The 27,658-nt window shown below is 47.8% G+C and overlaps 2 protein-coding genes and 1 long non-coding RNA gene across 6 annotated transcripts in view; 1 reads left to right on the forward strand and 2 right to left on the reverse strand.

The window, feature by feature from the left end:
* Positions 1 to 532: 532 nt before the first annotated feature.
* ASB18 (ankyrin repeat and SOCS box containing 18) lies at positions 533 to 13,458 on the reverse strand. 3 transcript variants are annotated; one of them, XM_015867817.1, is made up of 6 exons: positions 13,299 to 13,458; positions 10,480 to 10,727; positions 9,459 to 9,726; positions 2,341 to 2,839; positions 1,545 to 1,658; positions 533 to 849 (listed from the first exon to the last, which is right to left on the reverse strand). In XM_015867817.1, the coding sequence occupies exons 1-6, from the start codon at positions 13,430 to 13,432 to the stop codon at positions 664 to 666; spliced, it is 1,449 nt and encodes a 482-aa protein (XP_015723303.1). In that variant the 5' UTR covers positions 13,433 to 13,458; the 3' UTR covers positions 533 to 663. The 3 variants fall into 3 exon arrangements, with proteins under 3 accessions (XP_015723303.1, XP_015723301.1, XP_015723302.1); XM_015867815.1 differs by lacking the exon at positions 13,299 to 13,458 and adding an exon at positions 11,065 to 11,438; XM_015867816.1 differs by lacking the exon at positions 13,299 to 13,458 and adding an exon at positions 11,065 to 11,438 and having other exon boundaries at positions 764 to 849; positions 1,413 to 1,658.
* Positions 11,573 to 26,487, forward strand: LOC107316401. Of its 2 annotated transcripts, XR_004307951.1 has the most exons (4): positions 11,915 to 12,157; positions 13,116 to 13,247; positions 19,607 to 20,470; positions 21,563 to 26,487. It is a non-coding gene; the product is annotated as an uncharacterized LOC107316401 (long non-coding RNA). The 2 variants fall into 2 exon arrangements; XR_004307950.1 differs by having other exon boundaries at positions 11,573 to 12,157; positions 19,607 to 26,487.
* Positions 20,245 to 27,658, reverse strand: part of IQCA1 (IQ motif containing with AAA domain 1) — an 82,010-nt gene continuing 74,596 nt past the window's right edge. Inside the window, exons 17-19 of the mRNA XM_015867813.2 lie at positions 25,349 to 25,526; positions 23,104 to 23,342; positions 20,245 to 20,449 (exon numbers count right to left, since the gene is read on the reverse strand). Of these exons, the coding sequence (XP_015723299.1) occupies positions 20,363 to 20,449; positions 23,104 to 23,342; positions 25,349 to 25,526 (504 nt within the window). The 3' untranslated portion in view covers positions 20,245 to 20,362. The remainder of the gene's footprint in view (positions 20,450 to 23,103; positions 23,343 to 25,348; positions 25,527 to 27,658) is intronic.

The raw sequence follows: 27,658 nt of genomic DNA on the forward strand, positions 1-27,658 counted from the left end.
GCCCTTCCCCATCTCCATGCTCAGCACTGGCTGCGGGAAACAGGGCTCCGACCCCCATCCTGCACCTAACACTGTATTGAATAAGGGGGGGGGGGGGGGTGCTCTGTGCCCTGCTCAGCATCCAGCCCAACGTGAAAACAGGCTGATTCTCCTGCTCTCCTTTATTTTATTTGATAGGGAGTGTCACTGAGCAGTGAAACAGTTGGGTGAGTGCTTCCAAGGGCTGTGTGTGCACGCGTGTGAACTTCAGCAGTCAATCATATGAGGATCCAAATGCTCCCTGCTGCTTTGTGCCAAGGCACCACAGGCAAAGACAGCCCAAAGGGCTGCATGCCCACCATCCTCTTTGCCTGGTGACAAGGACAGGCACAATGGGCAGCACTGCAGCCAGGGGAATGGGTGAGCATCCTCGTGATCTCCTTGGTCCCCAGTGTCACCCACACCTGCAGCAGCCACTCCTCATTTTATTACTCTTTATAATCCAATGGAAAGCACCATTAAAACAGAAGGAAACAAACAGATCGATACCAAGTTACAGCTGAAAGCACGTTTTAGTTATAAGTCCCAGGAAAGCACCCATCTGTCACAACAACGGTGGCTCCTCTGCTTGGCCAGCAGCAAACAGATGCTGCCACAAGGAAGATGCAGAGGAGGGCTGTGCATTCAGAGCAGGACACCCTCGGGCTCCAGCAGCAGGTAACCCAGCAGTGGTTTGGGCACGGGCAGGGAGGGGATGAGGCAGTGACAGCGGCTGCCAAACTTCTTCCTGATGGCGGAGCGGCACAAGTGCTGCAAGGACCGGACTGTGCCTGACAGCCGGAACAAGGACTCATAGAATGGCTGGTGCTGCTGCACGGGGAGGCAGGGAGAATAAATGAGTGCCTTATTATTATCATTATTACCATTAGTTAGTTAAGCCAAGCAAGCCAGAGTTGGAGATGTAAGGGGAGGAGGTGAGAAATCCCCCGTCAGCATTTGGTGATGTAAAGTTGATGGTGTGCTCTGTTAAAATAGGTGACAACACTTGTTTTTGGTTTCTGTTTTTGTTCCTTTTGCTTCCTGCAGTGGAAATGCTGAGTCATGGCCTGAAGCAACGATTGAGCACCTGGTGGGAAGGCAGGGCCAACCCGGGGGAGCTCAGGTGTATGCAATGTACCTGAGTGATAGGAAGGGCTAAAGGCAGGATCCACCCCTTCCTAGACCTCATTTAAGGGTTGGCAGTGGAGGTGAGGACATGTTTTGCTGGTGGTTTCTGTGAGTCTGAGGCATTCCACAGGTAATATCCCTTCTCCCCTTCCTCTCTCCCATTCTTATTTGCTGTTTTTGTCATCCTTACATAGCATTACACCTCTCAAGGGAAGCTTTCAGTGTTTTAATGTCTTTTTAGGATCCTGTTTGGTTTGCTTGGTTACCTGGAAGCTACCTGTTCACGGCAGCATTTTGATGGATTTCCTTGGGGAATGATTTGCCAATGTCAGCCCACGTTTTGGCCCAGTATGGGGATGTGCTGTGCTGCACAGCTGGCCCTTTTGCCCCAGCCTCACCTGCAGGACCTCCTCCGGCACAGCCTCCACCCACTTCTCAGAGATGGGGATTTGTGAGTAGGAGTTGATGAGGATTTCAATGATCTCTGGCACAGCTGCACAGGACCTCAGCACCTAAATGTGGGCAAAGAGGTAACAGGTGAGTGGGGGGTTAGATGGCATTTCCCAGAGCAGAAGATCCTCTGTGAGCTGTGGGTGAGGCTCAGCCCCCCCTACTGTGGCCTTAGAGTGTGACTGGGATGGGCCCATCCTATGGATCTGAGTTAGTAACTGCCTCTGCATACTTTGGACATGCATTTGAAGACCTGCCTTGTTGTGGCAATGCTTCATCTGGATGTGGCTCTTGCCTCTTGTTTACATTTTTGGCTTGTGAGTGCTAAGCCTGGGTAATATTTTCTTGATTGTTTGATGTAAAATCAATGAGACGCACAGTCATAACAAGACTGCACTGATGGCTGCTGTGCCAAGCCAGGGACATTAGGATGAGTGGGAATGGCCTCAAGTTGCAGCAGAGGAGATTTAGATTGGTTATGGGGAAGAATTAATGCTTGGATAGAGTGATTGAGCATTGAAAGGGGCTTCCTAGGGCAGTGATGGAGACCCTATTGCTGGAGGATTTTAGGAGATGTGTGGATGTGTTGCACTGAGGAACAGCAGTTAGTAGTGCCAGGTGATGGTTGGACTTGATGGTCACAACAAAAGAAAGCAGAAGGAATGCTGATTTCAAACCCCACACATGTGAGCCCACCCACAGCCCAATCTGCTTCCATGCCACCTGCACCCCCAACACCAATACCTTTGTGAATGCATGGGGCCATATCTTTTGGGATCCATAGTTGAGCAGCAGCTGCACCACCAGGTGAGGCCTCAGCTCCTGCTTGAAGGCAGCTGCCTGCAGCACACAGCCCAGCGGGGAGATGCCGTTGTAGTCAATGGCATTGACATCTGCCCCACGTCTCAGCAGGAACTTCACCAGCACGTTGTTGGCTGCCCCACAGGCCTCGTGCAGAGGGCTCCTCCGCAGCTCATCGCATGCATCCAGCTTGGCTCCACGCACAACAAGCAGCCGGCACAGCTGCAGGGCTTCCTCAGCAGCATCTGGGGCCTGCCTGCAGACTAAGCCCAAAGCTGTCTCACCCCGGGTGCTGCGGGCATTCACGTCTGCCCCATGCTTCAGGTAGAGGTGGGCATGGTCATAGAGGCAATGCTTGGCTGCTACGTGTAGCGCTGTCTCCCCGCTGTCCTCACTGGGCAGGTCAATGGTGGCTCCATGTTTCAGCAGCAGCTCGGCGCATCTGTAAAGCCATGGTATGGGTGTGTGGAGGGGGGTCAGCAGAGAGGATGGGGGAGGGCTGGGATCCTATGGGGCCATGGTGCTGAGGGGCAACCATTGATTTCAGGGTGCGATTGAAGCTGGGGAGGGCTACTCTGCTTTTTGGTGTTGCGTTTCCACTCTGGTGATGATTTGGACAACACGTCCCTCTTGACTTTGAGCAATGTCATTTGGTTTTTGACTGCCATGACCACCAAGGTCATGCTGTCCCTATGCTACTAGGGAATGGGGGTTCTCAGCCTGGCTGTGCTCATGCAGATGCACTCAGTTGGCCATGAGCTGGGTTCTGCCCCAGTCAAAGGGTAATGGTGAGAGCATAGGAAGATGGGCCCTTTCATGCTGTCCATGTGTTGGCTGCAGTTTCATCTCCTGGGGGGCTCTGGAGAATATATGTACATCTATATAACATCTGATATCTATATAACCCAGAGGCTCAGCTGATGTTAATGCCTTGGAGCCAAGTGGTGTCTGTGGCACTGGTTGGGACACCCTCTTCCATCTGTGGCCAGGATTTGTTCCAACATCAGATAGAGGCTGAAGGAGCTGGGTGTGCTGCCACAGGTTTTGTGTGTATGTGTGTCTGAGTAAACAGACGTGATCAGCCAGTCCAAATGAATCAGGGTGGCTGTCATGTCTCCTGCTGGGCACTGTGGGGACAGAGAGGCACGGCAATATCACCATCCGTCTGCAGGGGGTGAGCTTTGTGGCACCAAGTGCTTGTTTCTTAGTTATTACTGGTGCTTTCTGAGGGGTCAGGCAGTGATGCAGAAGCAAAATGAGGGTGAGCTGAGTGGGAGCAGGAAGGGATGGGGAAGAAGAGGAGCACTGGGGAAGGAGCATGGTGCCAGAGCAGTGCTTGTTTTGTCTGGGCCAGATGAATGGAAACATACATGGGGAGAATAGTAGCATACGTATTAATAATAGTAAACAAATTAAAGGTTACTCGAAGCTCTCTGGTTCTGCAGCAGCACTCCTTCTCAAGGCTTGCTAAGAACTCACTGTCCTTGACAATGCAGGACCTGACAGCACCTCCCTGGGCTGCTCTCCTATGCATGTCAAGCCCCAGATTGCTGGGGAAGCTGCTGCAGAACAGCGTGGCCAGACAATTACTTCAGCCCTTGCAGGTGTAGTGCTTCCAGACACTACCAGACTGCAGTGGATCTGCTGCCAGCATTTCAACGAGACATTAAAAGAACCCCAAGGTCTAGCCTTTTAATTGGCCTTCTTAGTTCTGAGGCTGCAGAATGCACAGGAATCTTATACTGAATTCTTCCTCTGTGCTAGTCCATTGTTCTTTAATTGACATTTGTGACTGTTGACCTAAAATAGTCCTCTGAGTTTAGGCTTTGCAAAAGGTGTGATCTGACAGTGCAGTTGATAAACTCAGAGCTGGTTGTTGTGCATGTTTGTCCCTGTGTTTTGTTTTGGAAAGGAATGAATTTGCCCCAGAAGTGTTGCATGTAGTATACAGTTCCTATTTTACACTAAAGCACCTGTGACCCCTGTTTCAAGCAATGACTTGTGCCATTGTATCAATGGAACTAATATTTTTGCCATAGGTGAAAACATGCCCAGTCCTTGCTAGGAGATGTGGATGGGGAGGTCTATGGGAAGGGGCTGCAGTGGTCACATTGCATGGAGTGGGAATGTATTACTGACGTTACAGGGAGTGAAGCTCCTCTTGATGTCCCAAATATTCCACTAGACAGCCCACCTTTCCCAGATGCTTTTTTTCTTACTGAGTTCTATGACTTCATCTCATCCAACTTGCTGGAGGAAACCCAAGTTGTTTGGTGGTGTATTTTCCCTCTGGAATGTCAGTAGAGGGCTATAAATAAGGGGTGATCTCCTGTGGAAATTGTGGGCCCCTGGGAGAAGCACGTGCCTCCTGTTCCAATGTATGGAGCAAAAGCAGGTGCCAGTTAGCAGCCAGCCTGTGGCTGTAGATAGGGTAGATGCCGTTCATGTTTGCTGGCTATATGCTCTTATTTTAGCATCTAATCTCTGTTGATGAACTCATACACTCTGACACTTTGCCAGCATGTCTGTCTTGGTTTTTTTCTGTTTGTATCTTGTTGTTTACCATCAAGGTAGGCTGAAGTCCCATTGAACGAGGCTGGGTTAAACTTGCTGCTTTCTGGGTCTCTAGTGCTTTGTCTCTCCAGGTGTATTGCAAGAAGTCAAGGGCTTAGTTCAGCCAACCTTAAGATGTGGGGTGGCAAAAGAAACCACCAGCCTGGTGCTGTCATCCGGTGACTGTGTTGGTGCAGTGGGCTCTTTCTAAAGGGCAAAATACCCTCACTTCTGTCCCCTTTGGCCTATAGCTCTGGCTACAGCTTCCTGTGCATCGTGGAGGTGTCTTAGAGATAAATGGTGATGAGGAACTGCAAGCTTTGCTTTGGAATGGGATGCCATAAGCAGCCAGTAGGAGGAGCAGAAGGCTGGGGTAGACTCGGGGAAATTCCTGTCCCGAAAGCAGAGTGAGCCCTCAGTATTTGTAATGAAAATCTGTTTGTTTTGCTGCTGCTGCTTTTCTTTCTTTTTTTTTCCTCCCCCCCCCCCCCCCCCCCCAGGGTTGAAGTGAGGCTTTCCTTCCTTCATTTGCTTGTTTTTCATGGCAAGGGTTGCTCAGGGTGAACTGCTCTTGGTCTGTCTGTGATTTCCTGCGGCTTGGGAAAAACTCTTTCACAAGCCTGGTTCTGAATGCAAGGGTAATGTTTGTTAATATCACTAGAAAAGAGAAGAGGAAGATGCTGTTCTTTAAGAACAAATTTCACCCATTGGGTAGGGAAAGGCCATTGGGGAGTGATGGTGGTGCTTGAGCCATGGGCAGGTGGCTGGACATGAATTGATGCTGCCCAGTATCCGAGTACATCTTTGCCAAATCTTCATGAGCTGCAGGCTGTCTTACACCTCAGCTTGGCATGTTCTCTCATCCTCTGACTTCTTCCAAGTCCTTTCCTTCTCCAAAGAAGACTCCTGTTGGGTTGTGCTTCATGTCTGCTCTGAGTGTGTTCCTTCCTGCCCAAGGTCTGTCACAGAGGTGGCTTTCCCTGGGTGGGAGATGAGTTTCCAAAGCAGTGGCTCTGAATGCTCTATGAGTTTTGTATTCCAGCAATGCCAAATGGAGCAGAGGACTTGATTTAGCACTAGATGATGCTAAATGCTGGCTTTTAAAATCCATGTTCTTGCTTTACTTTTTATTTGCAGCAACCTCACTCTGGCTGCACCTGGTAAGGGAGGGCTAATAGTTAGACTGGATCATCTTGGAGGTCTCTTCCAACCTTAATGATTCTACAGTTCTGGGAGGGGGAGACCATTCTTGCTCCCATTTTCTGCTGGCTTCTCCCAGACTTGCCTTTTGTTTGTGCTACCCTCACCTCAAAGCACCTCTCTGAGCTGGCTGCTCCAGTGCTTGCCCCTTGTCCCATCTTATTTTGCTGGGAGCCCCTAGGACACAAAATCCTCTCTTCACTGTTTCTTCTTATGGTTTATCTCCTGTTCCTAAAGCCGGAGGGTCAGAGCTGGAAGACAGCTCCTCTTCTGTCTCTCAGGGTGGAGAAAAGTGAACACAAAGATCCAAGCCAGGCATGATAAATTTCTGTACAAGGGTTCCAAGTACTCCAGAAATACAATTTTGAAAGGGTTTGGGTGGCATTAGCACAATGAAGGAGAAAAAGAGCTGATGACCAAGGGCTTTTGTCATGCCAGCAGGTAGCTCTGGATGGAGGGGCAGCCTAACAGATGTGTCTGATTGCCCAAAGCCCTCAGTCTCAGCACAGTTTTCCTAGTTGCTTTGTTCAACATGGCACAGGGCAATAGGGCATCGTTAAGCCATGGGCAGTAGCAGTGGGAAAAAGATGGCACCCTTGGCATGGCAAGCCAAAGGAGAGGCTGGGGATGAGAGGCTGTGGGGGTCTACCCATCAGAGAGTCTCTGCTATCCATTGGGAAGTTCCATGGGAAGCCTGTGCTTTTTGGACAGCATTGCTAACCTGGCAGATCTGAAGGAGGACCGCAGACCAGAGGTTGGTGCTTGTGGTTGAGTGTGCCATCCCTTCTGCTGGGGGTACTGCTGTGGGATGGGGGGGGAAGAATGTGTCCTGTTCTCCATTGAAGCCACCCCATGCCTGCTTGTCATCCTGCACTCCCCAATGCAGGGAGCAGAGCCTCTTCCTCTCCCCCTCAATTATTTTCATTTTATATTTTGGGGTGCCAATAAAGGCACTCTCCTTTAATCATCCTGGCTTGAGAGGGAAATGAGAGAGAGCCAGGGAGAGAGTGCAGTGAATTTAGAGACTCATCTTACCCCACCATGTTAATTATCTCTGCTGTAAAAAAGAGGTCAAGGAGAGGAACTCTACTAAATAGGACGACGTTGGCATGAACAGCTCCTAAAGTGAAGAAGGTAAGACTGAACTTTACTGGAACTTTTTTTTTAAATCTCTTCAAAAAGCTCCTAGATTAAAGCTCTGATATCCTTTTTGTTGAAATCTCATGGATTCTGAAGCTCAAATGGCTGGAAGGAAGCCCAGATAATTTTTTTTATCCCAGTCACTGAGAGGCTCAAAGGTTTTAAGTCCTGCCCCCATGGTGAATTGCCGAGTATATGGGAATATAGAAGAACCCAGCACATTGGTGTTCTGGCCATTGTTATCAAGAGGGAGAAAAATAAAATAGCTCTCTATGTAGGTCAATGACCTGCTCTTTATTGTCAGTAAAAAATTAAGGATGACCTAAAATCTACTACTTAAAAAAAAAAAAAAAAAAGGCAGGGTAAAGTAGTCTCCCCCTAATCAAAGAGGAAATGTTTGTGTTACCTCAAGCTTGACCTCCTTGGTCTCTAACTTTAGCAAAGTCTTTGCAATTGAAAAGCAGTGGTCGAAACCTCAAAACCTGTCTGAAATGTCTATTAATATTTGATCTTTCAAGGGAGTTGGCTTAGTTATTGTAGAAGCCCCCGTAGCGCCGGGTAGCGTAGTTAAGGGTCTCTCAGCATTTCCATTATAAAGTCCCAATATTCAAGGGCTTATCACTCAGCTGTTTCCACATTGCACCTGCCTGGTCCCTGTGTTGCCTTTTTGCTGGCTCACCTGCCATCCCCCTCCACCTCTTTGGGGGGGAATAGCTTGCAGATTGGTGACAGCTCTACCATTGGTATCTCTCTTATATTTTGCTCATCTCTCTGTGGGATGAGGGGTGAACTGGTTGGCAGCCACATCTTGAGACCCCTCCTCACTGTCTCTAGATTGAGGGGGCTTAAAACACACCAGGCAGAGCTTTGGGAATGCTGGTGCAATGGTTTGGGGGCTGATAAATCCACAGTGTATCTCCAGAAGGGCTGTCCAGGAGAGCCCAAGGCAGGGAAGGACAGAAGCAGCTTGTTATTAATGACAAGGGCTGCTGGTGCCATCCTCCCTCACCCTTCCAGCATGGGAAGTAATTTGTGTTGTGGGTGCTGACATGGCCCTCATTGCATCAAGGCTGTGTTTGATTAATACAGGGATTTTGGCTGAATGGTTTGTGTCTTCTGCTGTATTGCAGAAGCTCTTATTTATATGACGGGTTTGAGATATTTATGTCTGAAAACCTTTTCCTTTCCGGCTGCCTTTCTTTTGCTGAGCTCTTGCTTGAACAGATCTCTGACATCTGGCCCACAATACATTGGATCTGTAGTGGGTACCTTGCCTTCAACACCTACTTCTATTTAAGCTCGCTGCCTGCCTTAAGGGGAGAGGTTTGAAGCCAGGGTGGCTTTTGACTGAAGCTGGCAGGCAATGAAATTCGCCGCAGCCCTAAGCGGTTTCATCAGGATATCAAGGGGCCGAGCTCTTTTTAAAAGCCTGATTCCCTGGGCCTAATGATTCAGGCACTTAAAGTCCTACTGGGCTGAAACTAGACACACACACGCACACACACGGAGCCCATGGAGAGGGCAAACACATGTATTTTTAAATGCAACATCCGTGCCTGTGTCTGAAGCACTGAGACTGATGTAGCTGAGAAGGGGAGTGGATGAATATGGCTGAGCCTCGTAAACCAGGATAAACTGAGATAATCCTAATAGAGATGAACCCACCCATATGGGACAAGGGTGCAGGGAAACCACCAGATTAGGAAGACGGAGTGCCCTGAGTGGCTCTAACATCTCATGTGGATGGGGCTGAGGGCCAGGAAGGACAACCTCAGGCATCTCCCAGGGGGAAGCATGACAGCTGTGTGACCCTGGGTACACTGATTTCTTTGAGACAATTCAATAGAGGAGGAAGAAAAAGCATGTGGATGCTCCCACCCACAGGAAGGGGACCCGAGCAATGCAATGTGCTTGGCACAGAGATGTCCTTTTCCAGGAGCACAGATGGCTTGTGTGCTGCGTGTAAAGGGCTCTGCAAAGCTTTCTCCATCCTCCAACCCTCTGCCCAGCCTTTGGGCGTTAGCCCCGCTGTCAAGGTAGGAGAATGCAATTGGAGAGGATGCCCTAATGTGACAGCTACCGTTTTGGCTATACCAATCCAGGGGCAGTGACAGGAGCAGGATGGGGATCTTTGTAAGGGCAGGTTTGGTGGAAGACCCTCTCCTTACCGCAGTGAGTTGCGGGTGGTGCAGAGGTGCAGCGGGGCCAGCCCCTCATCGCTCCTGAGGTTGGGATCAGCTTGATGCTCCAGCAGTAGCTCGACACAGGCAGTGTGCCCCCCATGACAGGCTTCATGCAGAGGGGTCCAGCCCCCCGGTGCCAGGTTGGGATCAGCCTGGCGGTGCAGGAGGTGCCACAGGCAGGCGGTGTGGCCATGGCTGGCGGCAATGCACAGTGGTGTGCTCAGCTCCTGCTTGTATTCCAGCGACCACAGCCCTGCAGGGGTGAAGGAGACGCATGAAGATGGCCTGGGGAAGTGGAGAAGCCCTCAACCCTGCAGGTATTTAGGAGACATGGTGGTGGTGGAGCTAAGGAGCATGGCTTGGTGATGGGAGTCAGGAAGTGAAGTTTAATGGTTGGGCTTGGTTATCCTGAAGCTTTTGTTCCAGCGGAGGGAATGCTATGACTCTGTGACATGGTATGAAAAGACATTCATGCCAGGAAGATAAATACCCTAGCAGGTATTTGTCTACCTTGGTACCTTGCTGCAGTTTCTGCTCCTTTCCCCCTCCTTGGGCAGCTTCTGCAAGCCAGCCCATGTGCTCCTGCCTGCAGTAGGGCAGGAGGAGTTTTTCTTGCTCTGGTACAAAGCCAGCATCTCATTCCTGCCAGACAGGAGTGAGGTGACCTCTCCCAGCTGCCACCAAGGAATCTGGGCTGCAAGCCCTCTTGTAAGAATGCCTAACCCATGGGGTGCCCCATCCTAGCCTGGAAAATGGTGTGAGCATGCACTTCTTATACTTTACAGCTCCTCTGTGTTAGTATGTGCAGAACAGAAGAAAGCAATCTAAGTGCCAAGTGTTTCTGGCTAAGGCAAAAGGGTTCAATCCTTTAGTCAGAAAGGAGGCATCTCAGGAACAGGTTACAAGGAAGGCAGCACCAGGCATTTCAGTGTGCTGTGCACCTCCCATTTGGTTAGGTTAGTAAATACCTGGGGTTGATCCGGGCTGTTTTTTAAAGAAAAAGTACCTGAGAGTCCATAAGATGCTGGGCTTTTCACCTGCCACTCCAGCTCATTTTTGCTGATCTCAAAAACCAGGTTGACATCTTCATAGTATCTGTCTGTCAGCACCTGCAGGCTCCTCAGGTTCCCCGTGACCAAGGCTTGGTAGTATTTCTCTGCAGGAGATGTCAGTGGATGCTCTGAATCCAGTTTGGGAGAAATCTTCAGTCTCTCTGTTACAGGTCCTGGTAACTCATCCATGCCAGTGCTTCCCCTGCAGCAGGGAGGGCAGAGGGGCTTTTATAGGTCATTGTTTCCATTGCCCTGTCCTCATTGTCTAATTATAATCCAGTTAAGGCTCTATTGTTGTTGTATTTATAACTCCAGAGGGGTCAGATGATAATGGATACTCGATACAAAGAGGGTCAGGTGGTCACTGGGTTATGAATGTTAGCACCTCTTTGATTCAATGGCTGTTCTAATCGCAGGTGACAGATCCCTCGTTTTAGGCTGGGAAATGTAACCAGCTCCCATCTGTCCAACCCATATGAGCTTTGTATAAGAGAGTACCCAAATGAGGAAGCATTTTTCCCTATGACTCTTTTCCATACCTGCTGGCAGTCTCACCACAGCTGCAAGGAGAGTTCCACGCATTGCACTGGGGACAGCACTGTGTAGCTGGTATGTCACCTTCCTCAAGGATGCAAAGCACTTGGCAAAGCCCGGTGAGGTAAAACCTTCCAGAGCCTTTGGCAGGGGCAGCTGCTTCTCCTGCAATGCCTTGTATAGGAGAGAAAGGACCCAGCCTGCTCCAAGGAGGTGGCTTGCAGCCCTCTGCTCCCTCAAGGTCATGGGAGAAGTCCATCGTGGCCAGGAATAGAGCTGGTGTCTCGTGACTTGTGTCTCGTGGCTCTCGGTTAAACAAAGCTCCATGTCTTCACCTGCCGGCCCTCCCTCCTGTGGCTGGGGTCTTGCTACAGCCCTCTGTAAGGAGGAGACTTTGGGGCTGCTGCTTAGAGACCCTGTATACACCCATGCTGTTAGCTTTGCTCTGTGAGTCTGTTTGGCCCTGGATGAGCAGGGTGCTGAGGAGGCCTGGCTGTGAGTGCCCTGCTGTCACCACCTGCCCAACAGCAGCAGCTTCCCAAGGCATCCCCTTCCCCAGACCACCTTTGGTATCCACACCCTGTGTGTGTGCTGGGGAGCTTGGATATTCTCAGCCAGACCTGGGCTGGTTTTGCAAGGGGTGTGTGTGTATTTGCATCTCAGGTGTTAAACACTGCAAACACGCTGAAATGCTCTGTGACCCCTTCTTGTGAGCCTTGTAATCAGCATCTATTTGCATGTAGCACTCACTTCTGGGGTCATGCTAATGACAGGTTCAACAGCAGCCCTTGCAGGGAGTTAAAAATAGTCAGGAGTGGTGAGAGCAGAAGGAAAAAAATCCTTTTGTATGTGAGTGGCACGAGCACACGAGCCTCTCTCAGTTCCCTCATGCAAAAGGCAGCTAAGCCTGGTGCTTTTTCCACTGATGTGGGTAGGGAGGGCTGTCAGGTTGAAATAGTGTTTTTGTGTTTTTAAGGGTATTTTTATCATACAAACCAAGAATAATTTACTGGAGAGAGGATTTAGCAGGCAGAACACCTGCAGAGCATTTTGAGGCTGACTGGAAGTGAGAAAGTCATCCCTGGTTGGGTGTATGAGGTAAGTCATAAAACCATGTTGTGGTTGGGTTATGAGGGACTCCAGAGCCCACCCAGCTCCAGCCCCTGCCATGAGCAGGGATACCTCCCAGACCAGGCTGCCCAGGGCCCCATCCAGCATGGCCTTGTGCACTGATAGGGATGGAGCATCCACAGCTTCTCTGGACAGGCATTGCCAGGGCATCACCACCCCCCATGGTGAGGAATTTCTTCCTAATGTCTAATTAGAATCTACCTCCTGGTGAGCCACATTTTGCAGTGATGTGTTAGAAGTCATGGGTAAGTCTCCTTTGTTCCATTGGACAAGCCTCCATTTTGGATGGTGGAGGGCTGAGACCCCAGAGTCTGTGTGGTGTGCTGTGAAGCTTTGGGTTGTGCCATCCATTTGCCTTGCCATCAAAGCCTCCATGCAATACAGCTCCGAGGGCCTGGTCCTGCCCCAAATTTAACCTTATGTGCCCATAGCTATTCCAGATGCTGGTGAGAAAAGGGTGATTGCTCCATTATTGATAGCCTCACAACCATTAATCTCTAATGTGGGGCAGTATCTTCTCCATCTCCTCAAATACGACTGTTTGCAGAGCACACCTCATTTAACAAAACATTAAGCATTTTACTTCCCCAGATCAAGCATATCTATTAATAATGACTTAAATTGTCTGCACCGGCTTCGCATTACAAGGAAAACTCGTTGCTGTCACACGAAAGAGCACAACATGCAAAATCAAAACAACTGAAGAAAGAGCTTGTTTCCGAAGCCACTGCCATGAGCTGCTGCATTGCAACCCAGCCATAGCACTGTGGACAATTCAGACTATGATCCCTTCTTCTGCCAACCCCAAAGCTTCAACAATACAATCACTGGTTGGTGTAAAAATCATCAGGGTCCAGATGCACATGTGAGATTTAAAGCTGCCCCCTGGGAGCAGAAAAATGCCTTATGTCTTTTTTTTTCCCAGTGAAATTTCAGCTGTGTGCACATGCAGGAGCCCCGGAAGCGGGTGGATGGCCAGCTGCTCCCAGCTGCACACTGAACCTGTGATGGATTTAAGGTTTGCACCCTCCCAGCACCAAAGAGATCATTAACCAAGGTAGGGCTGTCCCACCGCATAATGTGACAACCCACCTGCTGTCCCACCTACCTCAGGGGGCTGGCGGTGTGAGGCTGACTCTGCCAGGCTGCGTTGTGTGGGTCCCTGTGAGGCTGGCATGGGCATCCCCAGCTCCTGCTGCAGGGCTGGGTACGCCCAGCGTGGGGACAGCCTGCCAGGCACATGTCACCACATTTATATTGCCTGTGCTGCTCAGCCCCATGTGACAGCACTGTGCCCCCAGCCAAGCTGCTGGGCAGGAGGACAAAGCACAGTGGGGATGCAGCAGGGAGGTGGGCGTCACGCCAGCAGCCCCCATAAAAGTCCTGTGGGTGGGAGCCCTGCAGGACTGGCCTCCTGCTGAAACATGCACCTGTCAGGAGGCTGCATTGATTTTTGCTGGGTTTTATTGGAATTAGCCTCTTTTTATTATTATTATTTTCTTTTCAGGGTTGTCAATTAATGTGTAGACAGGAATAAAACCCTACAGCTATTAGCTGCACTAAAAATACAACATGCAGGCTTCCCCTGTCCCCTCCCTGCCGTAGCAGAGCACGGCGTTAATTACTGTGTGTGATTTCAGCCTGGGTGTGCATCCTGTTTTAGGGGGAATCACATTTCCACCGGCTGGGGGCTGGCTGGCACAGCGCTGCCAATTATTTAACCCCCCAGCAATGCTGTCGTGAGATGTCATGTGGAGTGATAAGAGGGAAAGCTGTCTCCAACTGACCTTGCATCACGTGGCCACGGATCAGTGCGGTGCTGCTAATGGCATTTGCTAATTAGCAGTCACGCAGCAACCTCGTCTCTCTCCCCAGCAGTGTGGTCTCTTGCTAGTGACGTTTGCCTCGTGTGCTTACCAGCACACACTGGCTTGTTCACCTTCACCAGGTCTCTGCTCTCACTGGGGACAGACCCGTTCCCAGTGAGCCCTTTTCCCACCCTGTACAGGTATCTGGGTTTGCCTCGACCCAAGTTCAACACCTTGCATCTGAACTTGTTGAACCCCATTAGGTTCATATGGGCCCACTTTTCAAGCCTGTCCGGTTCCCTCTGCTGTCCTCCCTCAGCCTTCTGTTGTATCAAAACATGAGGTCAGAAGGAAGGCATGGAGGCTCAGCACTAGATGAGTTCCTGGGTCACGGCATCACCAGGGAGCAGGAGAGGTGCTGGTTTTGCTCTGTGGCTAGGTCAGCTTTCAGCACTTAGAAGCATCATGAATTTAGGAAAGGCAGGTATTTACAGGTTGGAAAGAGAATTTCCCAAGCTCACCTTAATAAGAAAGTTAAAGGGATAATTACTTGCCCTCTGGGATGCAGAAGAACAGACTCGACTATCCCTTTCCAGATGTATGCATTTCTGAGGGATTGATTTATTCCTTATTGGTGGGCACCTCTGAACTTCACCTGACAGCACTAATTAGTGAGGACCAGGCCCAGTTCATTACCGGTATGACCTCTCATTAGCACAGCTGTGGCTTACCAAGGTGGCCATCTGGTTTGCATGCTACTTTGCTTCTTTCAGGCTGTGCTCCTACATTGGGTGAGGAGCTCCCTTCCATCCCACACCCACTTGGGAAATTGCAGGTTGGGAAGCATCAGGATGGAATGGCTGATCCTTGGGGCTGGCCAGCACCTGGTCCATCCATTGTGTTGGGTGATCTGTCAGCAGGTACCAGTGCAGAGGTATGTGAGACCATTGGAGTGCCTCTGGCCTCAGTTGGGGGCTGATTTGGGTTAAAAAGAAGCAGTTTTGCTGTCAGGAATGAATTAGCCTGGGTAAAAGAGATAAGGAGATGGCTATGCCTCTGCTCAAGCATCAGAAGAGTTTGCTTGGGGGATCAAAGTGCCATGCAGAAATGCACTGATGTGCTGGCACACCTGTGTGGGGAGTGGAGAAAGGAGAGGGTAATGGTTGCAGCAGGGCTGAGCCTGGGGCTGTGGGAACCCAGAGAATGGCTGCTTTGGGGTGGCAGGGAGGGACCTGTCCTGTCAATGACTGATAGGAGTGTGCTCAGTATCCTGCCCGCCTGATTGAGGGGCAGGAGGAATTTACCCCAGGCAAAGTGCTGTCAGAGCAGGAGACATGTTGCTGTTGCTTCCTCTCCAGAGTTAATTATATCCAATTAAGCCCTTGTTGCCTTCCCCAGTGCATTGGCCCCCAGCAGCAGCATGGTGTGGCTTCAGCCAGGCTGTGAAGCAGAAGAGGACGGCCTCCTGCTTTTTGGGACACTCTAACCTGAGGTATGGGGCCAGCTATGTTCTTGTGGGCATGGACTGGTCTTTCTGCCAACTAGATGTCAACTTTCAGCCCACGTGGATGTATTTTGGCTTTCTGAGAGCTGAATGAACAGTGGTATTTTTGATGGAGAGGACAGGACTGTACCCAGCCCTTAAGCCCTCTTCAACTTTCGTGGGGCTGGGCTGATCCCACCAGCCTGGATAACAAATACTCAGGTTGTCTTATGTTTTCCAGTCTTTCTTGGTATTTTTCATAGAATCTTAGACTCACAGGATGTTTTAAGTTGGAAGGGACCTCAGAGATCATTCAACCTGGCCTTGAATGCCTCTAGGGATGGAAGCATTCTCTTTCTTCATTCTTCTTCCTTCCATCCTTCTTCTTACAATTTAATCATGATTAATTGTTTATTTAGGAAGCAATTGTCCCACTTCCTAGGTGGGAAATGGCCCCTAGGTGGCTTTTCTTTTCCCAGTGTGAATCTGAACACAGGGAGCTGGGGCAAATGGTGATTTAGCTGGGACTACTGAAAAAGTAGTCCCAGTTACTCCTGGGACCTGGGTTCTCTTGTAAATGATGCTTTTATGCAATTTATGGGCCATTTCTCCTTCTCATTGAGCCTACCTGTCAATGCTGACAGGGAAGCCACGCAACACTGGTGTTGCAGGATGCCATGCAGAGATCAGTAACACTTTGAACCTCTTCTGAGACAAGGAAGTGGATGATGGAAAAAGGCAGATATTGCTTTTCTTCCAAGGTGAGAGGGCATCTGCAGGAGGAGAATGTGGGTGTCCCATACCTGCAGGCACTCAAGGCCAGGTTGGATGAGACCATGTTTGGTTGGGTCTATATGATCTTCAAGGCCCCATTCTACCCAAGCCATTCTGTGTTCTATGCTTTCCCCCTTGCCCCATCAATATTGCTGCCTGTGTAACAAGTCAGTAGATGCAATGGGTCATCCAGCCAGAGTAAGCCCTCTGCTTGGAGGAGCACGGGTGCTGAGAGCGTGCAAAGCTCAACAAGAGCCCTAAATGATTTGGGGATCTTGTGCAGCTTGTTATCTTCAGTGTTTTATTTTATTTTTTTTCAAATCCCAGCAAGAAGTATTACTCTTTCTGTTCAGAATAGGAATGGCTTGATGCCATGAGGAAAAATAAAAGGAAGCTCTACCTGGCGCTGCGATGATTTGCAAGGCTAGTGTGAGACTACATAAGGCGTTTTCAAATAGACTCTGATATTTTCAGTGCTTAAAGAGGACCAACTACGTGACACCCTTTTTGAAGTCCTGATTTACAATGGGCCCAGGCTGAGTGCATTATAATTTGCTGCGAGAAGTTCCAAAGTCGCAGTACTTTCAATAATGAGGAGAGAAACCCTAATATGATGAGACTTTTTGTATTGTGTTTAATGAAAAGCTAAAAAATGTGCTAATTTGTAAGTCCTGTTGTGGTAGTGGCATCAGAAGCTTTTGAAATGCATTACTGACTTAGGAAGTATTAAGGAAAAATGACATTTTGCTACTAGCAGAAAAGTCAATTATAACATTTCCACACTTTAACTCCCATCCTGCATCAGCAGTTTTCTAATACAACAGTCAGTTTCACTTTGTATTACAGGATTTGGGGGGTTTTGCTGAGAAATGTCTTAAAAATAATAATCTAAGACTATCTTAAACAATAAGCTCCTGCTGTGTTGGTTGGTTGTTGGGGGATGCATTCCCTTGTGATGGGCCCCAAAATGTGATGCTGCTCCCATTGGGGTGGGTTGGGTCAATCATCACCAGTATGGCCCTGCTTTGTGCTTGGGCTGATTTCTTCCCCATGGTGGAGGAGCACGTGACAAAGCACTGAGCTCTGTGCAAGGTTGCACTTCCATCTCCTTGAAGGGAAAGCATCAGTAAGTATTTCCTAAGCTGCTGGGAGTGCATGCTCACAGAGACTCATTGCCATTGACTGCAAGGTTTGATGCTGAGTGCAGCAATCCCTGTGTTGGGGGAATGGTGTTCCCCATAACCCTGCTTCTGGATCACTCCATGCAGGCTAGCAAGGAAAAACAGCTCCCGTGAAATTGGAGGGGATAAGCAACAAGAGCTGGCACTGCTTTTAATGGGCCCTGCAGCACCTGATTAAAGGGCTTTGGCCACAGCAACATAACCTGACCCCTCTGCATAAACCAGGGGGCTAATAATAGCCAAGCACATTGTGAAAGCATTACCTCATGGCATTGGCTGTCTCTGCTCCCAGCAAGGGCTGTCTGGGAGGTTTATGGGGCAGGGATAGTGCCTAGGGTCTGCACTCTGCACTGGGTGCTCCCAGCTGCTTAGGGGTTTGCCTGGGGTGGGGGTGGGGTTCCCATCCCTGGAGGTGTTGGTGGAAGTGGTTTGGTGCTGGTGCCCAGTTGGCCAGGTTGGTGGTCTGTTCCAACCTAGATGGTGCTGTGTTTCTGTGCCCATTCACTGTTTATTTCCTTAATTGCACTTTGGCTTTCATGAGGTTTTTGATGAGAACAAGGATTTCTTAGGAACATCCCTCCCTTAGAACCAGAGTTTTCAGGGTGTGTGTGTGGGGGGTGGGTCCTACTTGCTGTAGTTACAGCAGGAAGGCAGGGAGTGAGCAGGAATGCTTTTAAAAAGTCATGTCATATGTAGTTCTCTCAGGTTTGGAGGAAGCAATTAAGCCAATTAATTTATTGGTAAATTATCTGATGATGAAGTACAAAATAACTGCAATGAAACGCTGACATTCACATTAATACCAAATTAGTTACTGTATTATGACTGTTCATACAATGAATGCCCAGTAATTTAATAGTAATGGGACATTTAAATAATTCAGTTGATAATTCTCTAGATCACTTACATATATAAATGGGCATGACAGATTCGTTGCTCAACTTTGCTGTGGACTGCCTCCCACAAAGCATCCCAATGCCCTGCCTGCTTGAGGTGCTGGATCCATAACAACTCTGTCTCTTGCTGGGGGCTGTGCAAAAGATGGGGTGTGCTTCACTGCCCAGGGTGGTGTTGGGTTCACTGTCCCTGGAGGTGTTCAAGAGCTGTGTAGATGTGGCCCTGAGGGATGTGGTCAGTGGGCACAGTGGGGTGGGCTGAGGTTGGACTTGGGGAGCTGAGAGGTCTTTTCCAATTGGAATGATTTTGGTTCTGTGAAAGGGGAATTTTCTTCCTCACCAGGTGTTAGGGCTGCCATACAAGGGGGCTGAACCTGCAAAGTGCTGCACAATGTCTGCAGTGGGCTTTGCCATGCTTTTCTCTACAGCACCTTGGCATGGCAGCATGGTGTGTGGGACCATGGTTAGCCTCTGCAGCAGGTCCAGACGGGGCCACTTAATTCAATAGTTCAGCCACTGACACTGAAATTACTGTTGCCTGGCTCTGCTTGATGCGACAGCTTTGTTTTCAAGTAGCTGCACTTTCTGTAATAATGATTATAAACAGCATTACGGTTGCTTCTCAGCCCCCACAAGAGAACCAAAGGAGGGCTCAGGCTCGACTATAGGCAGCTAAACATGGCAGAGTTTCATGCTTTCTGCTGGCTTTGCTATGGGAACCAACCTACTGCCTGCTTCATCCCTTCCTCATCACACCATGCGCACATCAGCCTGTTGCAGGCTACCAAGAAGAAGGTTACAAAGACAGTCTGCAAGGAAGGAGTAAATAAAGGAAAGCCAAATGCTGAGGCTGCTCTGTTGGAAATGATTAAATCCAGGGCCTGGAAACTAGTATTCAGCAGTCCCTTGTGTGGGTCATGGTGAGGCTCCGGCAGCTGGATTGCTGCTGGATGGCTGGAGGCTGCTGGAAGACTCACACAGCCTCACAAATCCCTGGGGCTTTGCACGAGGGTCTGGCAAACGTTTCCTCTCCTGTAATGTGGGTCCCTCAGGGGACGCAGCCTCAAGGCTGGAGGGCTGACATCCAGGGGAGCCCTGTGCCAGGTGGCCAAAGGGGTTGGGCAATGAGAACCACAAGAAAAGAGAGTTTGCTGTGTTAACACAGCAGCCTGCTCCTCCCTTGGTGAGAAATCGCACTTTATTAACCAGAGCCAGCCAGACCCCTCTGCTGTGCTCAATGATATGATTACCTGACTTGTTTTCTGTACCCACAGGAATCCTTCCAGGCTTGTGTTCTGCTTCCCTCTTCCAGGAGCGTCTTATTCCAGTTGATTTCTCACCACAAGCAGGAAGTTCAGCTCTACCCCCACATCCTCCAAGAAGCTGAACATCGCCCTTTGCTTTGGCTCTGCTTTTAGCATTGCTTTCTGTGAATGCATACATTAATCTATCCACGCAGATGCATCAAAAGGTAAAGGAGTGCTGGTCCTCATGTGGCTACGTAAATATATGGTATTAAGTGTCTTATAATACACCCCAATTAAAAAGCAGTCTTTACGGCCGTAATAGTTTTATTGAGAACTGTAACACGTTAGGCTTACAGATAGATAAAGCAGTTAGTTTTATAAAGCATATAGGATATTAAAGTAATGAAAGACATTAACGTGACATCAATTTTTAAGGAGAGTTACTTGCTGAAATAAATGAGGGTAGCCTAAAAGTTGATGGCATGTTACAGTTCTGAGTAATGAACCCCTCTGCCCCCTAAAACCTCTTGGAATAAATAATGCTTGAGCAAGTCTATGGTCATTAACTCTTTATCCTCTGAGAGCTACTCATCACACTGATGTCTCATCCCATTCTTTAACATTGAAAAATACCTTCAGAAATGAGTTCTCTTTCCCGAGACAGCTGTAACTTGTGATGCTTTATTCCAGAATGCCTGCTTTACTAACATCTCCCCCTTGTCCAGTGATGCCGGATACACAGAATTCAGGAGGAAGTTGGTGTTTCTCTTTTCCTTCATCTTCTTATTTCTTTTTCCCTCTCGCAGCTTTCTCTCTCTGTGCTGCTGCTTTGATTCGTGCTCGGCCCAGTGGTGTCTTGGTATACCAAGCCTGGAGAACCAGAAAACACAGGTATGTTGTAATAACATGTAAGTGGAGGAAAAAAAAAAAAAAAAAGGACAGTTAAGAGACCTTTTACTGCTACAATGGAGCACTCCTTACACAAGTCTTAAAAACCCTGGCTGGTTTGTGGAGCAGCAGAAATAAAACCCTTAGATCTCTTGAGGACACTATTATAACAAGAAGTACAGCAATTGCCTGCTTGAAGCGTGTCTCATTAACAGGAATACTTAGCCGGGCCATTTTTGTGTTGCTATAGTTATGGAAATGTTAGAACTTCTCCGATCAACCCTATTTCCAAGGCGTATAGCTCTTGTCAAAACCCTTTCTGGCCTGAAACTTGGCAGCGGACAAAGCATATGCTTCTCATGGTTCTACAAATCGACACAGACAGTTTTTATTTCAATGAGAGAGCTTAAGAAACCAAACAAACCCCGAACATTAAAAACCTGTTTATTGCTTTCAGATGCCTGTTCACAGTCCTGTGACTTGTAAATGGTTTTGGTGCAGTCGCTCCGCATGCTTGCCAAGCTCCTGGGCTGTAATGTCAACAAGGCCACGTTAAATATAATGTAAAATGAAAGAGAGGGCAGTGCTTTAAAATTAGTACTGTGTGGGAATTAGTCAATCCCCATATGTACACACAGAACTTTATCAGCAAGGCCTGCCCACAGCAGAGATTAACATGCCACTAGGTGCTGACATGATTGATAAAACACATTCGTTCCCCTTTGGCTGTACTCGTCTATACGCTGTTGCTTGAAATGGAAGTCTCCTTTGGCCACAAACCACTGTTTAATGCCACCACTCTGTTTCTTATGGTGCACGATGGATATTGGGAACAATTTATTCTTGTAAAAAGCTGTGCTGCAGTGGCAGGGCTGCCCTTGGAGGTGTTGGGTTCACCATCCCTGGAGGTAACTGTGGAGGTGTGGCACTGAGGGTTGTGGGCATGGTGGGGTGGCCTGGGATTGGACTTGAGGATTGGAGAGGACTTTTCCAACCAGAATGGATCTGTGATTCTATGAATCTGTGTTTTCAAATGCAGCAAGCTACCTGCTAATGGGCGTGCAATGCTGTCTGCTTTGACTCTTTGGTTAGCAGGACAGTTACCTGGGCTTAATGATGCCAGCTCCTCAGACATGCCTAAAGGAAAAGATTTATCACTATAACCCACCAGCACCTGAGCTGAGGATGTAAGTGATGGGCAGCATGTGACAGATCAGAGTTAAAAACCTTCAGGAATGACATCTGCAGCTCTTTGGTAAGGGTTTTCCTACCTCTTACATGTGTTTCATATCAGCCACTGCCAGGCAGAGCTGGAGTGCTGGCTGAGCACCCGTTGCTCTGTAGGATTCCCGTTATTTCTGTGCAAGGATTTGTATCAATTCCACTGGCGCGATAATTTTTTGTTTCAGAAATGTGGCGGATGGATAATTGGGCCAGAAATTTGAGTAAATTGGACAAAGAAATCACGTTATCACAAAATTTTTGCATTATTTATATTCATTTTGGAACGCTGGCGGAATATAAATGTCAAACAGGGAGATTCATGTTTCCAGTGAATAGGAATCAAAGATTCATCACAGCGCTAATCTTCACTTTGAATGCTTGCTTTAAGTTTTAGCCACCCCACTTCAAAAGGGATAAAGCAAAGCAACAGAAGAGGTCCAGCAATGGTGATGATTAGAGGCTCAGGAAAAAGGTCCTTCTGTGTGCGGGGAGATGAAGATACTGAGTTAATTGATGCACGAGGCCATTTTGACAGTCCTCTTCCCCAGTGCCATATTACAGGTGCTGGGGCCGGGTTCTGTGACATTTAAAAGGAAACAAATTTAACACAGATAAAAGGAAACACTTTCTTAAGGGCTGTAATTAACACAAGGAAACGATGGCTGTGGGATGCTGAGAGCGACAGTAGTGGTGTTCAAAATGAAGTGCTGCCTGCATGCTCCTTGCTGTATAAAACGGGCACATTTGTAGTAAGTGGAACAGCATTTGTGAGTTAAACTTGTGCTAAATGCCAGCTCTCGTGTTTCAGGACACAAATGGATTACAACTCGGAGCTGGGAATGATATGAGCTTATTTCTGTGCTGTAACACTGAACCATTAGCCTCTCCCTGAGGAAAGATATTGGTTTAGATAGGAAGCACGAGGAAAACAAGAGTAATTTGCCAAATATCACAAATGCTGCCTATGCTGAGTGAGCCAAATGGCTCAAGGTGGAAATTGGAGAGCATTCAGTAGGGCTGGGAGAAATATCCTCTATCATTAGGTTAGCAGTGGAAGTTGGTTTGGACCAAGCTGCTAGAGACTGCATCCTATTTGCCTGCAAGGCGTTATGGGGATGCAGAGCCAAGGGATGTGCAAAGAGCAGAATGGAAAGGAAACCTCTTGGTGGGAGACCTCCATGGTCTGCAAGCACGTCCATGGAATCATTGAATCATAGAGCCATTGAGGTTGGAAAAGACCTTCTAGATCACCTGTAGCCCAGCCCCAGCCCACCCCCTCCATGCCTGCTGACCGCCTCTTTGCAGCATGATCCATGGGACTTATAATTTGATCCTAAAACACTCCAGGTAGAATGTGCCCAGACAAGGGGGGATGAGGAGAGACAACCAGTTAGCACAGCTCCTAACATCACCTTAAATGTTTCCTCCTCCTCAATGTACACGGGTTCCAGGCTGGCCAGCGGGGTGAGGAACTCATCAGTGCGCAGGGGCTTCCTGGCCATCTGCAGGAGGCGCAGCTCGCTCAGCACTGCCTGCACCGCCTGCACAATGCGGCCCTGGGTGAAGCCATCGGACAGCTTGGCCAGGCAGCTGATGTTCAGCAGCTTGGTGATCTCTCCACCGTGCTGCGTGATGATGTGCTTCCATAACACTGTTCAGCAGAGTCCAGAATAGAAAGAGAGAGAATACCAAAGACACATGTTAAGGAAAGCAGGAGAAATAATTCTGCATTATGGGCGTACAATGTAAAAATGGAAAGGGATACTTATATAAGCCTGTGAGAATGTGTGGAAAGGAAACTTGTCTGGTATTTTCCCATTTGGACGTGCACCTCTGTTAAAAGCCTGGCTTTACTTGGGTGACATGATGGGTCACCTTAAGGTTAGGGTTAGGGTTCCTCCATGAGCAGAGTGCTGCCATGGGGGCTTGAAGTCTGGTTTTGAAGCCCAGTGCCTCTGGCTATGCAGGCACATGTTGTATGTGGGTGTAAATGTCTCTGTGATTGGCATTTTGCTTCTTGAATGATGGCAGAACTGTTTGTTTCTTGTAGCTGCCAACTGCTCAGTCCAGTGATATCTGAATTGCCTGAGATTTTGCTTACAAAAATGAAGTAATCAGAGCAATAAGTTGTTGTTGTTGACTTGTGATTTGTAATCAAATGGGCTATCTTGGAAAGGCTGGGTGGGAAGTTGGTATTATCAACCTAACGGTTTCCACTGCATGTTTGCCACCATGCACAGATTGGAGTTCTCTAGTTTGTAGAAAAAGGAAGGTTGTAGTGAACATGTAAAGTCTGTGCGCTGTGGCAGTGTGTGGTTATTATGCCATGGCCAAGAAAGATTTCTTCAGTTCCCAGATTGGCTGTCAGGCAATGGAAATTGGCATTGTGGAAATGCCCTTCTTTACACTGAATGCCAGGGAAGCTGTGAGCTGAAGTACAAGCCAGGCACTGCCTTTTAATTCTTTGACTTTGTCCCATTTAAACTAGAAGTTCAGTCTCCTTTAACATGCTTAGAGTTAACTTTTTTGGGCATTCTGATGTTTGCAAGCTGAAATCCCTTCGTCCGGCCCTTCTGACTCCAAATTAGTGGTGAGAATCCCAGAATGTGACAGGTTCAGTCCCCAGGAGTGAATGTAGCTAAATTCAGCTGCTATCACCTCCTTTTTCTAGGTCTTATTCAAGTCCCTTATCTGTTAGCAATTAATCAGAGCTGTAACCTAACATGAAACACATGTTAGCCTGCTTAAGGACCGTTTCCCATCCACGCCGAAAATTATTGAATGTGGGAGAGATTTACAACGTGCTAGGCAGTCAAAATCTGTCTTGAGCTTTCCCATACATGCATCATCTCAGTACCTTGGCTGCCTCCTTGAAAGGCAGTGCAGAAATGGACTTCAAACCCAGTTGCATCATTTTGTAACGAGATGAAGATGTGGAGCAATATTGTCTGGTTTACTCAGAGCACAATTGTGAAGTGAGGTCTCTGGACTGAATGTGGTTTCTTTTCATTCTGTATTCTTTTGGGATATGATCCCACCAGAGATCAGTGGCATGAAAGGAGTCTGTTCTCCTTGATGTGGTGATCAATAGGGATATTCATGCTAGGAACTTCTGGTGGGAGAAAAACGCACCATTGAGAGTCCTGGCTTAGAACTGTTTGGTATCACTGTGAATAGTCCTAAATCTTTCTTCCACATCATCTTTAGATTGAACCTCAACAGCCCTTCTACTTATGAGTCACCACATCCAGACTACGTAGTAACCAGAAAAGCGTATAAAACCACATGATACCATCAGGAGAAAATGATACCTGTGGGAACAAAAGCCCATCTACCAGCCACTTCTGAGGGATGTGAACAAACTACCATTTTTCTTGCAGTAATTCACATTATTAAGTGCAATATGGAACCAGACATAGTCCTATTCATGGAGAGGCCCATTGTTTAGAATGCGGAGATGAGATACGAGTGATGGAAATTCATGTTCCCTGTGTAAAATGAAAGCTTTACAAATGTGCCTTGAAATGGAACCCTATCTATCACTCAATAACAGCGTGGGTTGTACTCAGTGTGCTCCAAACAAGTTTGTGGAAAGCCAGTTCTGAGGATGAGCAGGCAATAAGCATGGATGCTGAGCAGCAAACTTGAGATACTTGCCAAATCTAGAAGCATAGTCAGGCCGAGGGATCAGGATGATTTTTTGGTAAACTTTGCAGAAAGGTTTGATCTTAGCATCAAAGGGCCGGCTGCTGGTCCCCACTAGCAGCACTCTGTCCTCTGCTCTCAAAGCCTTCAGGAGTTTGGGGAGCATCTTTTCCAGACGTTTCGGATTAATCTTCAGAGCGCGCATGTGAATACAAGGAGGAAAGAGCTGTTATCGGTACTGACAATTTAGAGTTAATGAGGTGAAGTAACAACTGTAGATATGAATAATGTAGGGATGTGTGTTATACATAGACATGCTATATGCAATGGGATTTGGGTTTTTTTTCCACTAGTTTCTTTGCATTTAGTACAAACAGACTAGATGCTCAACTTAAGTAGGAAACCTTTGTCTTCTTGCAAACTGATTTCTGCCCAGGGATTTGTGGGTTTCAGTGCTAGTGTCTTTTATAAGTGCTTTTGCTGGCTCACTTCTGTAAAGCAGTAAGGAGAAAACAACTCGTTTAAAGTAGGAAATCCTCATTTTTTTTTAGTCCAAGAAATACTGCTTTGGACCTGTACACTTGGTGATCCCTAATGGATAGAAAGAACACATAGGTGCATAACATGGCCTGCAATTCTCATAGTTCACAGAGGTTGTCATCTACCAACCCCTACTGGTGTTTTCAATATGAAAAACACGCCCCCTGATTTCTTCTTTGATTTTACCTTGCTGAGAATCTCAGCTCTTTGAACTCAGGACTCAGATCTTCGTGACAATTGCTGTTTGACCTTATTATAACTATTCAACTCTTATCTGCAGAACAGATGACTGCTGAGCAAAACTTTTCACTGGCTACTGAAGTTTGATGAGGGTCAAGTGGCAATCGGTTGGAAGAAGCTTCATCAAATTGCTGTGGTGTTACTCCACAGATGAATATTTGGGTTAGTGGTCTACTATTAGATATGAAGGTTGGTGGCCCTGCATGCAGCAGGGGGTTTGGAGCTTGATGATCCTTGAGGTCCCTTCCAACCCAAGCTTTTCTATGGTTCTGTGTATTCAAAAAAGTCTGACTTAAAAGCCTCTCCAGAAATAACTGAGGCTTAACACCCCAGTCAATCACACTCAGTGGAGAACCTTACTCCAGGTGTGTGGTGTTTCGCCATGCAGTTGAAGGCTACCTTGCCTCAATTTCAGACCAGCTTTCCTTAAATTAATAAAGTCTTCTGCTGGCAAAACATGCTCTGTCAGAAGGTGCAGAGAATTATTAAATCGTTTGACTCTTGTCTCACAAAAATAGGTCACAATTTATCCCCTACATTTAGAACACAGTTTTGTGGGTGATGTGATATTCATGGTTTCCCATTAGTTCCTCATTTGTTATGGGTGCTCAATTGCTTAGCCTGTGGGAATCATAGTTTTCAAATTATAAGTGTTAGAGACAAGGGAAAGATTCTACTCTTGTGTTAAGCCTATTGACTGGCATTTGTGTGCCAGCAGCTCCTGCTACACTTTTGAAGGTAATGTGTGTCCAGAGTGCAGCCATTTAATGGATATGTACTGAACGCTGATATTATCTCCTCCACCTTGAAAGAAATATATCAGTAGCAAGAGGACCTGTCACAGAGGCAAGCTAGGATCTCAGCCATTGTGTGCACCTGAGCTGCAGAAAAGTGGGGTGAATGGTGAAGGTGACCCCTATTTGTTTAAGTCTGAGTGGCTTAACTGCTTGCATGTCATCCACGGCAACTGGGTTACCGTAATGTATTTGATATCTGACTACTCTGCACCCTTTACAGAGGATTAGACAGAGACTACTTTTTTATTTTTCCTTTCAAAACAGATAAAGCTCACGAATATTCCAGGCAACCTTTGGCCTCTAATCTTCATTTTCATCCCTGTTTGCACTTGAACGTTTGCTCCCAGTGTAAGAACCACTAGAGGGCATCAAGCCCCGCACACCCATGAGCTCACACAGCCCTCTCAGCACTCAGAGGCCTCATCCAATGTGATGGGGTCTTCCAAGTGACCAGGCTTGTGTCCATCACGCAGCCTAAACACAAAGCACTTGCCTTAGGGGAAAAACAAGGTTTAACGTTGTGAACTATTTTGCAAGCAGCAGGAATCTAATCAGGACTTCAGGTGAACAACTCTGCTGTGGTGGCTGAGTTGCTGTACCCTATTGGGCAGTGTTTTAATTTTCTTTCTGGTGGGGAAGCTGCACAAGACAGGAAGGAATGGAAGCAAACAGGACTATGGGGAGCCCAAAGAAAATGATCTGTAAACATAACAGATTAATATATGCTCTTTGCTTTCACAGTGGA

Source organism: Coturnix japonica, chromosome 7 (assembly GCF_001577835.2).
Source record: "Coturnix japonica isolate 7356 chromosome 7, Coturnix japonica 2.1, whole genome shotgun sequence".
NCBI classification, from domain to species: domain Eukaryota; kingdom Metazoa; phylum Chordata; class Aves; order Galliformes; family Phasianidae; genus Coturnix; species Coturnix japonica.